Consider the following 12,455-nt stretch of genomic DNA (forward strand, 5'->3'; position numbering starts at 1 on the left):
TGTGTGTATGTATATGTTTATATATAAGTATATCTTTGCTTAACTATAGCCTGCTTGGGGAAGGTGGCAGAGATGAAAGGGAGAAAAAAAAAATTTTTTTTTTAAGTGCTCAGCAGAGAACCAAAAAAAAACAAAACAAAAAACCCACTCTATAAGGAGGCAAAGAAAAAAATGGACACTCATAGTTTACTACTATTTTGATTCTATTATTCTACTATTATAAATATCCTTTCTTGAATTGGTAATTTATTGTTATATATTTTGAATCCTTCCTGATGCTCTGTTGGTCATATGACAATGTTCTGTTCTGTTTTGTTTTATTTTCCTTTTTTGTTTTCTTTTTTAAATTTTTTTTAAATAAAAAAGGGGTTAATATAGTCCCTGGAACTATAAGTACAATATAAACATTAGCTTTTATTATTATTATTAATTATTATTATTGTTATTACATCAGTTACTTCCAGCTTCACAAATACAAAATTAAACTTAGCACTTTCCTATTCAAACACACCCTTCCTTTAAGTTTCCTCATTTATAAAAATAGAACTACCATGCTCTTACTCAGCCTCTCAACTTCTTCCCTTTCCCTTGTGGGAAATTTTCCAAATCAATTTCCTTTGGCTTTTCCACTTTCACCATGTGAAATTTAGTCTCTATTACCTCTTGCCTAGACTATAATGTACCCTTTAAAAGCCTATTGAGGAAAAACAAAACAAAACAAAACAAACAAAACAAAACAAAACAAAACAAAACCTTTTCTTAATGCACATGTCTGATCACATTACTCCCTTAATTAAAAAAAAAATCCTTAAATGCTTACAAACAGACTCCATCATAAAAGAATAAATTACTTAGGCTGGCATTCAAGGCCCTTCATGTCACTATATTTCATAATGTGGCTCCAGGACTTTCCAATCTTATTTCAGATGACTTCCCTTTATATATTCTATTTTGTTGCCAAACTGGATTTTTAAAAAAATTCCTTCTCTGCTCTGTCTTGTCCTCCTTTGCCTTTTTATTTGTGCAGGCTGTTCCCTAAACTAGGAATTCCTCTTCTCTATCAGTTGAAATATTTTCCTCCATTCAAGGCCAAAATTAGGTATTCCCCACTTCATGTTTTCCTTAATTTTTTCAGCTAGTGCTCACACCCTCTCTCCTCAGATTTCTTAGGCTTGACTTCTCCTAAGCACCTATTATTTTTCTATCCTTAATGCAGTTATTCCCATACATTCTTCATAGCCATTTTTTGTTTGTTTGTTTGTTGTTCAGCCATTTCAGTTATGTCTTACTCCTCATGACCCCATTTGGAGTTTTCTTGGCAAGGATACTGAGACATTCCATTCCACCTTTGCAGAGAAGAAAGTAGTCCAACAAAAGAGCCCATGAAGGAGTGGTTAGACAGGTAGGAAAAGAACTAGAGGAGATTTTTGAGGATATGATGATCAAAAGGGTGAAGGCTAAAAAAAAAAAACACCATAAAATATGGCAATAAAAAGATCATTATAAGTTAGGAAATAGCAGTGATATAGAAGGAATAATAGTAGTACTATTCTTTCATTTTTACCATAAAGCTACTAGTCAGAGTTATAAGACACTAGTCAAATATATATTTTACTAACATTCATCAGGAACATTCTTGCTGGAGAGAACTTCTCATATTTATATATGCTGCCAAAAGGACAGAGTGCTATATTTGGAGTCAGAACCATTTGAGTTCAAATGTAATCTCTGACAATGAGTAGCTTTGTCTCCCTGTACAAGTTATTTAGCCTCACAAACTCAGTTTATTCATTTAAAAGATTAGATAATAGTACCTATTTTACAAGTATTTCTTGATAATCAAATTATATAACAAATGTAAAGCACTTTACAAACCTTGAAGTGCAATATAAATATTATTATTAATAGTAAGTAATATTGTATTTAAACATTCTATCTGCCTTTCTCTCCTAAAATAAACTTTTATCTGGCAAAAGTTATTAAAGGCCATCAGTATCCTTACAGCCTCTCCTTTTCTACCAAGACTTCATTATCCCTAGAAATCCTTCTAGTGTCCCTTTTGGCGGTATCAGTTGTCCCCTAATGAATCACCAAGAGTGGATAGAGGCCATTAGATCTGACAAGCCTCAGGAGTCTTGCTGTCATGTCCCAGATAAGCTCCCCAAGATGACAGTGGGCCTTCTATTGTTCAATTCATATTGACAAATGGGCTGACTCAGCAGGGAGACACTGCCCACCATGGTGAATTTTTACTCCAACTTCTCACTGGTGGCACTAGTGAATTATCCTCATTATCCCCTAGAGCACAAGGAAAATGTGCTTTTCCTTTTTTAAGTGCCTTCCACCAAGGGAAAAAGCTTACCTATCATATAATTTCAAATGTTTATTTTTAAGCCCTTTCCCTAACTATCACAGAGGTCTCTTGATGTAAGTTAGAACTTCAGTGACCTTTTTCAAACTTTTTGTTAATTTTTAATGTTTTTTATTCTTTGAAATACTTCTATCTTATCAAGGAAGACAACATTTTTATAACATATAGATAGAGAGTGTATCTTGCTGTCTTTTTACTTTCTCCTCTATGAAGGAGAATAACCATTACTTTGTGCATATCTAGCTATTATTTGTTGCTGGTAAAAACCCAAACTACTATATGATTTCATTCTTTAAGAATCAATTTGTTTCTGCCCCCCTGCTCTTTTGAAGCCTTGTCTGAAGCTTCCAGTTATAGGTCACTTCTCTGGCCTTCATAGGACAAGTAAATATATTGCTCTTGAGTTTCTCACTTGGCTCATGCCTTTTCTCTTCAAATAGAATGTAAACTTCTTGAGGGAAGTGACTGTATATTGGGATTATTTATGTTTACTCATTTCCTAGAACAGTAATATATACTTGGTAGGTTCTCAATAAACCCTTGTATGAATGAATGAATGAATAATTTAAGTCTAATTGTATCTAGAGGAAGAAAATTCATTATCTTTCTTCGTCCCATCCAGGCTTAACGTATAGCCTATCATCTTAATTATATAGGATATTTCGTTGATATTACATATTAAATAAATTTAGTTCAATACAAAATTAGATATAAAGACTTTCTTTTGCCAAACGAGAACTTTCGTTATTTGTACCAAAAGATACTTTTTTTTAGAGATGCACCTCAGAATGACAGATTCAATTAAAGGCATTAAAATTATAATGCCAATTTATATAAGCATGTAGTTATCCTATGATAATAAAACAGTAGATATATTATTTCATGTGATTATCAAAATAAAGCTGTGAAGTAGGAGAATGATCAACCCTTTTTTATAACTGAAAACAATAAACCTGAAACAATAAATGCTGGCTCAATCTCATGTAACAATGACTTGAACTCTGCTCTTCCAGCTCCAAGGTCAATGTTCTTTTCTAACTATATACTATGTTGCTTATGAAACAACCAAGTCCATTGGCAAAAATCCCATTTTAGATGATCTAAAAGTAGAGATTTAAAAAATCAAATTCTTAACACAAATGGTGAAGCTTAGGTTCAAAGCAGACTATGTTTCACACAGAGCATCTTTCAAACTATCTCCATAGGTCACACTGAACATACTGCAGCCAGCAATTATCACATTTATGCTAGCGGTAAAGCTATTGAGAATAGTATGAAAGGAACTAAAAAAAAGAAAAAAAATAATGATCAAAATCAAATCCCCAAAGTGGGCTATCAATCTGAGCTTCAATAACCCTAAATAACAGCTGCTGAAGTTAATTGGGAGAGATCACATTATTTGTATATATTCATCCCTATTTTTCCCAAGTATGAAATTTGTGTAAAGAAATACCTCTTGACCTTTAAAAGAATTGCTACAGTTTACTTATAACAGCTAGAAAGGCCAAAAGGTGGAGAAAAAACCCCATTGTGAAGCCAACTTTGTCCAGTGAAAGCTTGTTTCACCATCCTAGCCCTTTGTCAAGCAAGCTGTTCAAATAACATCTTGATTCACATGTCTGTGTATTTTGATTAAGCTTCAAAGGTAGGAGAAAAGCCTATGCAAGTTTGAAATCTAACCTCCTTCACCTTTCCTTCTCTCTGTCTTCTATTTCCTGATCTTTGTAAGCCAGATCCTTTATTAGAAAAATTCTGTTGCAGGACTGAAAACAGCATGGGGTCAGCATCCCATACAGGTTATTTAAAGCAACATCTCTGCAGTCTTTTGAACATTTCAAGAACAATTTAGTTGACCTCAGGGTATTCTTCTTCAAACATGTTCTATTAAATATACACACTTGTGCACATGCATGTTCTGGCACCCACCAGGGGGGATAGATTTTAAAGGTTAGATTATCGAAAGCTAAAAATTTTTTTAAAGGAAATCAAACTCAACCCCTAAAATCAAAATCAAACCCTAAATTCTTAATAAAGGAAAATTCAAGTGATAAGTTACACATACTCAAGATAATTTAGTTAATAGAAAGTTGAACATTTCTGTGGTCTGACAGGATTCAAGAGAACATTTCCCAGAGTCAGCAAACATGATAACTTAATCCTTGAATAACTATTTTAAGAGGACCAATATCCCAGTCAAAGCAGCCAAGTGAACTTTGTATACTTGGAGATTAAATCTCTTCAATTTCCTTTGAAAGACACTGAATTACACTGTTATCTACTTAGATGAATCCAAGGCTAAAAAATAAATGAAGATCATCAGCAATATATGGCTCTAGAACTGCTATCATCAAAGCTATAGTAAGAAGCTCCTGGCATAGCTTGATTTCCTTTCCCATTAGTTCTTTGCACCTAAAATACATGGCTGATTTACCTTGAGCTTTCCTGGGCCAAATCTTAAAACAACTAGTAGCCATAATCAGATATATACATATAGCACAAATATGGTCATCAAAATCAACCGTTATGAGATTCCACATTCAGAAGAGATTTTTTTTAAGGAATGGCTTGTGTTCACATAAACAGAATTTATAAAAGCAAATTTTCATAGATAAACTCTCAATCAAGCTTTCTGGATCTCTCTTAGACTTCAGAACCAACTCTATGGAAAGCTCCAAAACAGCATCTCAGAACAACAGTGTAAGAACTTGAATTATTTTCATCCAAAATGATTTAAACCACATCCACACATTCAGCATAAACATTTTCCAAACCATGCTTGGGCTTTCCCAGGTGATTCATATAAATTCATAATATAATTCACTACAAGAAGACGACTTACCAGACAAACCAATCATTCTCTGTAGCAATGAAGAGAAAACATCCACTTACCTAGGGAAAGAAAAAATATATAAACATTATGATGGTGTGATTTAGAAAGACTCTCATTCTTTCACAGGAGTGATTCAGAATTCTTATGGGATGTCAATTATGGAAATGACTATTAGGAAGTCCTGGAAAGAAAAGGAATCATAAAAATTTTCTAGCTTTTACTCATGAAATTTCATTTTAAAAGGGTCAGGGGAGGACATGTCCCCCATTGCTCCTTTTTTCTGAGCTAAGGGAAAGCAAAAGAGAAAGAGTGCTTAAATCAAACTTGGAAAACAGTTCAGAATTTCACTTTTGACATTCACTCTGTGACCATGAACAAGTCACATATTCCTTCTGAGCCTCAGTTTCCTCATCTGTAAAATGGAGACAGTAGCTAGCTATTTAAAAACATTACAGTAACTACTCCACATGTATCTAAAAGATTGTGCTACAAAAGTGGACATTATCAAGAAACTATTAATATTTCATTAACTTGACCAATACCAATTAGATTTTTTGGATATGAATTCAGAAAATCTGCAGATCATATGCTCAGTTATTGAAGGTACAAATATTGTATAAACGAAAGGTAAACCATAGGATTTTTGAACTTACTGAGACATCAGGGGGGATATAGGCCAAATCATAATCAAATAAGAGTCACTTCCACAACACATAGTTATGCAGTCTTTGCTCTCTAATCTAGAGGAATTTTCTCCCTCCCAAAGGGGCCAATTCTTTGGGGCAATTCTCATTTTGAAAATTGTTTCTCATTTATTGCCAAAATCTGCTCCTTTACCTTCACATTGCTCCAACTATTACACTTTTGGACCAAACATAAGTTTCATCCCTCTTCAACATGACAGAATTTCAAATTCTTAAAGACAGCTCTCCAATTCAGTTTAAAATTATTTAACAGCATTACTTAAGAGGTAACCTGGGCCTTTTACCAGAAAAAAGGCAGCAACAATAATATATTAACTCTAAATTTTTGCTAGTGTTAACTAAGCCTCATATCTATAAGAAATCCTAGAAATCAAATCACCTAATGTAAACTCCAATTTATGGATAGGGAAACAGAACTAAGAAGAAAAATGCCTTGCTTAGAGTCACAGATAGTAAGCAACAGAATTGAATTTTGAATTTATACTCTCTGATTTCAAAACCAGGCTTTTCCCCAAATATGCTATACTTTCTGATCTGCTTATCAGCATGAGAATGTGCCTAATTTTTTTTTTTTTTTGTAGCTCTAGTTCAACCAAACTAACAAATGTCATGGTATGCAAATTGGATCCCACTGGCAGTATGTGATGAATTTTCTAATTTAAGTTGCTGCCCAAGTAGTAAGAAAAAATATCCATGTTTGGCTCAAACATTTCAAGTATATGCCATAGACATAGTAGAAAACTACTATAACTATCAGACTAACAACAAAATTCTTAAATTCACTGTAGTTTTTCAAATTTAAATTAAAAAATATTCTGTTTTATACTTAGAAGGGTAAGAAATAAATTTTTAAAAATGTGAGATATTCATTTAAAAAACCTGACACTGGCAACATCACAAAGAGACAGAAATAAAAGGAAATCACAATATTTTAAGGATGACATTTGTTGGGAGAACTTGGAACACGTTGTATTCATCTTCTCAATGAGATTTCTTTACCAGTGGAACAATTCAAGGATAAAGAAAGGGAAATCAGAAGACCCTCTTTCACTGTATAAGTTTGCTGTATAAGTTTGACCTTTGGCAAGCCACTTAAACTTTGTGGGCTTCAGCTGTTCCTATAAAAAATGGAGGAGGAGTTGGATTAGATAGTCTCCAAATTCCCTTTAGCACTAAAAAAAAAGTGTATATGTGTTCATATAACTTATAATAATATAATCATATGATCATATGATCAGTTGGAACTAGACTAATAGCTCCATTGGTAGAGGGAAGTCTCAAGAAAAAAAAAATTATCAATGTAAATTGACACCTTAACCATAGCTTATAGTCTTGGGAAAGTGGCCTGAAGCACTCAGATTTGCACCCCAAATTTACTGGAACCAAAATCAAATATATTTTTATGCCATCAACTGTCTCTAATTTTATTAATATGGGATGTATTTGCACTAGGGGCCAGGATAGATATAACAGGGTATCAAATCACATTTCATGGCTTCAATTCATCAGGAAATATCAACACCAAAGATTTCAATACATAGCATAAACTGCAAGAGCAGTACAGAGGAAGACAACTGGCTGGAAAGATCAAGGAAGGCTTCATGGAAGAGATGGCAATTGAATTGGGTCAAGAAGTATAAGTAGGATATTATGGATGAAATCAAAGAGCACAACAAGTAGAAGAGATGGTATGAGTAAAAGCAAGAAAGGCTAGAATAATAAAGGTGTGCTTAGAGGGCAAACGTGCAGTTTTGTTACGTAACATGGTTATGAGATGCCAGGGTGGATAGGGTACCCACCCTGAAGTCAGGAGGACCTAAACTCAAATTTGGCTTCAGATACTTGACACTTAAGAGCTGTGTGACCTTAGGCAAGTTACTTAATACCAAATGTCTCAGCAGAAGGAGAAAGACAGAAAGACCAAGAGAGAGACATACACAGAGACAGAGATAAAGGCAGAGACAGACAGAGAGGGAGAATGAGGGGAAAGGGAGAGAGAGAGGGAAAGGGAGAAAAGGAGAAAGCTACCTCAAGGCATCCTTCTGCATCTTCAAGATGTAGCTCAAGCTTCAACTTATCCATGAAACTTGTCCATATTTTGCCCAACTGCTAGTGGTCTTCTCACTAAATATCTTGCTTTCTACAGTCTCTTATTTGTTTCTATTTCCTGTCTTTAAATTTGCTTTGCATAAACTTATATACCTAGTCTCTTCTGAGAGGCTTTAAACTCTTTGAGATTAGAGATTGTTTAATTATCTGTATTTAAATGCCCAGACCTTGTTAAAGTGTCTAATACATAAAGAGCTTAATAAATGCTAGTTAATTGATTGATTATATATAAATGTATTATTGTACTGTTCTATAACTTATTTTTTCTTTTTGCAAGGAAGGAAAGAATGGAGAGAGGGAGGAAATAAGCATTTATTAAGAACCCACTATGTGCCAGGCACTGTGCTAAATGCTTTAGACTTGTCTCAATTGACCCTGGGAGATAGATACCATTATTATTCCCAATTTATAATTAAGGGAACTGGCAGATAAAGGTTGAGTGAATTGTTCAGGGTTACACACCTAATAAATATACGAAGCTACATTTTAACTTAAGTTTTCCAGTTTCTGGACTCTTTTTCTATTCCACCACCTTGGTGTCTCTAGAAATATAAATCTTATATCCCTCAAAAGAATCTAAGCTCTTGGATAGTGTTGATTTTATATTTCTTCTGTATTTACTAGCAACCAAAAATAATACATGCTCAGTAAACATTTGCTCAATTGAATTTATTAGTGAAGACAAGTTAACATGAGCCTAATAGAATAAAATATGAAATTGTCAAGTTAATTTAATTTACAAGCAAAGATCACCGGTTCATAGGAAACCTTAAATTGTCTAATATTCTTCAGTAGCAATATTTTGAATTTTTTTATTAATTCATTTAAATTAATTAACTTAATAAGTGTGTTTCCTATGTATAGGAATTGTATTAGATGGTACTGAAAATACAAAGACAAGAAAAAAAAATGTCACTAACTTCCAAGTGCCTACATTCTTTGGTGAAAACAATGTATATGGCATAACTTGAACCAATTTGCCCATGTTGTGATGATATCTTAATGATATTGTGGTTTGGGTATTTTGTGTGCATAGTTTTCCTATGCACTTATTTAGTTTTTGGCCTTGTCTATACTGTAAACTCCTTGAGAAAAGAGAGAATCTCTTTCAGTCTTCTGCTCCCATTTTTATTCCTACTCTCAGTGGATGAAACAATGCTTGGTATTGTAGGTGTTCAATATATTGATGAACTAAGATGCCTCTCCAACTTTAACGAATTAGATTTTGCAACAAAAAATACAATTTCAAATATTCAAAGATTCAGAGAAAAGTCTAAATGGACAGTTCTCACTTTCATAAAAAAATTAATCTTTTATCTTAAAATAAAAATCCTTCTAGAGTGAGCACAAAATATAGCATACTTCTTTTCTGCAACTTAAAAGACAGTTAAATAAAATCTAAGAAGGTCAAAAATAAGGAAAGTGAAATAAAAAATAATTTTATTTGCCTAAAACAGGAATTATATCAATATAGGGAATATGTGTCGAAAAAACTTCTACTAATAAAAACAATTATTCTGTGGCTTAAATTCTTCAAGAGTTCAGAGGTATCACTGAAACCTATATTTTCTTGATTCAGAGGCAAGTTCTACATTTGCTATATCATGCTACCTTTTTCCTATAGTTTATATTTGATAAAGACATTTTCCCAGTTATTTCCTAAATCAGATGAGGAAACAATTAAAGCACAAATCTAAGGAACATTTTTTTAAGTCCCTGAAACTTGAAAAGCTCTATGTCTGACACAGTGAATGAAGCAAGAAATCTAGTCCCAATTTCTACCTGTAAAATATGAATCATATCTGTTCTGGGTTTCATATTATACCAAAACATGATAAATAAAAAGAGCAACCTGTTTTTAAGTCATTCAGTTTAAAATAATAGCCTATTCCTCTATTAGACAAATCTCTTTCCCTATTTCATGACAAAAGGAAGAAACAGAAATGAATTCTGCTGTCTTCTCAAGCTTTAGCCTAATTGGCATTTCTGCTAGCAAGGCTCTTAACATGGCCAGGATACCAATCTGGCCCATCCTCAGTCAGCTCTTTTTCCACAGGGAGTCCTTAGTCATTAAGCCAAGAGATCAATAGCAGCACATTGTAGGAGATGTCTTATGTTTGCATTCACTGTTCTGAGGGATGCAGCTGCTTTTGTTATCCACCTTTTATCCCAGAGCATGAAAAAGACATAGATGGGCTTGACAAAGCATTTGGTCACATGATATTTCTGGTATCTACTAGTCTTCTGTGACCAAGTTAATAAAAAACATAACACTTTATTTGTATTTCAAAAGCAGTGTAGCTAGGAATGTTGGAATTAGAAGAGAAATGGGTTTGAATCCTGACTCTGAGATTGAATAGCTAAGTAATCATGAGCAAATGATTTAATCTTCCAACCTTAATTACTTCATCTATAAATAGAAATAATAATATTTATAGTATAAAAATATCTGTAGTATAAAGTCTGTCAGTCACAAGGTTTCACAAATGTGAGAAAGCAAAGTGTTTTATAAAATTTGTAGCATTATATATAAAATTCAGAAGCAGTGTGGCATAATGAATAGAGAACTGACCTTAAAATCTGAAAGATTTGGCTTCTGGTATGCATTGAATATGTGATCATCAACCAGGCATATAATGTTTCATTTCCCAAAGCACTTTAAGCACTTTTAAGATTTTAATTTTTTTTTTCAGGGGTGCTGTCAAGATGGCAAAATAAAGAAGGCACTCAGTTGAACTCTCCCAACATTCATCTTCAAACTTTAAAGTAGAGCTCAAAAATCAATGGGAGGCATTGTTCCAGTCCAAGGCAATACAGGAAATTGGTAAAATAAATTTGTGACATAGGGAAGAGGCTGATCCAGAAGGCATATAGATAAAACACCAGTGGTGAGGCTAGATGGTGGTGAAAGCATCAGCAGCAGTGGAGAATTCTCAAGTCAGAAATGGTAAGGGGATCCAGTCAGAAAAAGACTCCAAAGGATTCCTGTACTAGCATTAAACACAAAATTGTTTGACTGTTTGGCAATTCCATTGCCTGTACCCAATTCTGGGTCATATTTCAAGGGTAGAGAAGAACACTTTTGATCAAGAGGCACTGGGAATCCTAAGAGGCACCTAAGGCAACTTGATTGCCTGTACCCACTTCTGGGACACAGCTCAAAGACAAAGAAGTTCTTTTGGTCAAAGAGTAGAAACCCTGAGGATTATCACTTCTTGTCCCATGGGGACAGGAATCTTGATGAGCTGTATCAATGCAAACCTAAAAGATCAGGGTCCTTCCCGAATAAGGACCAGATACCGATCAGAAGAACAGTGACCACACCTCTCTCCAAATCACGCCACCATGGAAACACCAAAAATTCATAACACAACACAATACAACCTAACAAGAACTATCTCTGAAACAGCATTATGAAAAAGCTTGAAGCTCAAGGCAGGCATCCATTCCCCATGCTAAGAATAGAGCCCAAAGTTCCAAATAAAGAAATAGGGAAGAAGGGGGTAATGAACAAATAACAATAAAATAATCTGAACATAAAAAAAAAAAAACTACTATATGACAGGGAAGATCAAGACTCAAATTCAGAAGATGATAATACAGTAAAAACAGCTAGAATACTCAGAGAAAAGAGGTGACTGTATACAAGCCAACAAGATACCTCAAAGAGCTAAAATTGATTTTCAATATCAAATACAAGTGGTAGAGGGAAAAATTAGGTAAAGAAATGAAAGCAATAGAAGATGATTTTGAAAAAGACAATTAACAATTCTATAAGAGGCAAAAAATTGAAGAAAATAACACCTTAAAAATAAAATTGGCCCAATCAGAAATGAATCATAAAATTCACTAATTAAAATAAAACTCCTTAAAAAGGGAATTGGTCAAATGGAAAAAGAAGTACAGAAGCTAACTGAAGAAAACAATTCCCTAAAAATTAGAATTGGGCAAGTGGAAGACAATAACTTCATGAGATATTGAGAACAATAAAAGAAGACAAAAAGAATGAATAAGAGAATGAAAATGTGAAGCATCCCACTGGTAAAAAGTAATTTGCTTGGAAAAATAGACCAAGAAGAGATAATTTAATTAGGAGAATACCTGAAAGCTATGATCAAAGAAAGAGCTTAGACATTGGATATCAAGAAATTGTCAAGGAAAATTACCCTGATATCCTCAAACCAGAATCTAAAATAGAAATTGAAAGAATCTACAAACCATCACCTGAAAAAGATACCAAAAAGAAAACTTGCAGGAATATTATAGCCAAATTCCTACTTCAAACAGTGACAAAGAAAACATTCAAATATTGTAAAGCTACAATATTGATCATGCAGGAATTTATCAACTACCATTTCAAAGAAGAAAAGATCTTGGATTATGATATTCCAGAAGGCAAGAGAGCTGGGGTTACAATCAATAATAATCTACCTAACAAAGC

At 33.6% G+C, this 12,455-nt stretch overlaps 1 protein-coding gene across 1 annotated transcript in view; it reads right to left on the reverse strand.

The window, feature by feature from the left end:
* Positions 1–1,534: 1,534 nt before the first annotated feature.
* The window catches only part of SAMD5 (sterile alpha motif domain containing 5), a 479,697-nt gene continuing 468,776 nt past the window's right edge, over positions 1,535–12,455 (reverse strand). Inside the window, exon 2 of the mRNA XM_074309598.1 lies at positions 1,535–5,260. Within this exon, the coding sequence (XP_074165699.1) occupies positions 5,207–5,260 (54 nt within the window). The 3' untranslated portion in view covers positions 1,535–5,206. The remainder of the gene's footprint in view (positions 5,261–12,455) is intronic.

Source organism: Sminthopsis crassicaudata, chromosome 4, assembly GCF_048593235.1.
Source record: "Sminthopsis crassicaudata isolate SCR6 chromosome 4, ASM4859323v1, whole genome shotgun sequence".
Taxonomy (NCBI): domain Eukaryota; kingdom Metazoa; phylum Chordata; class Mammalia; order Dasyuromorphia; family Dasyuridae; genus Sminthopsis; species Sminthopsis crassicaudata.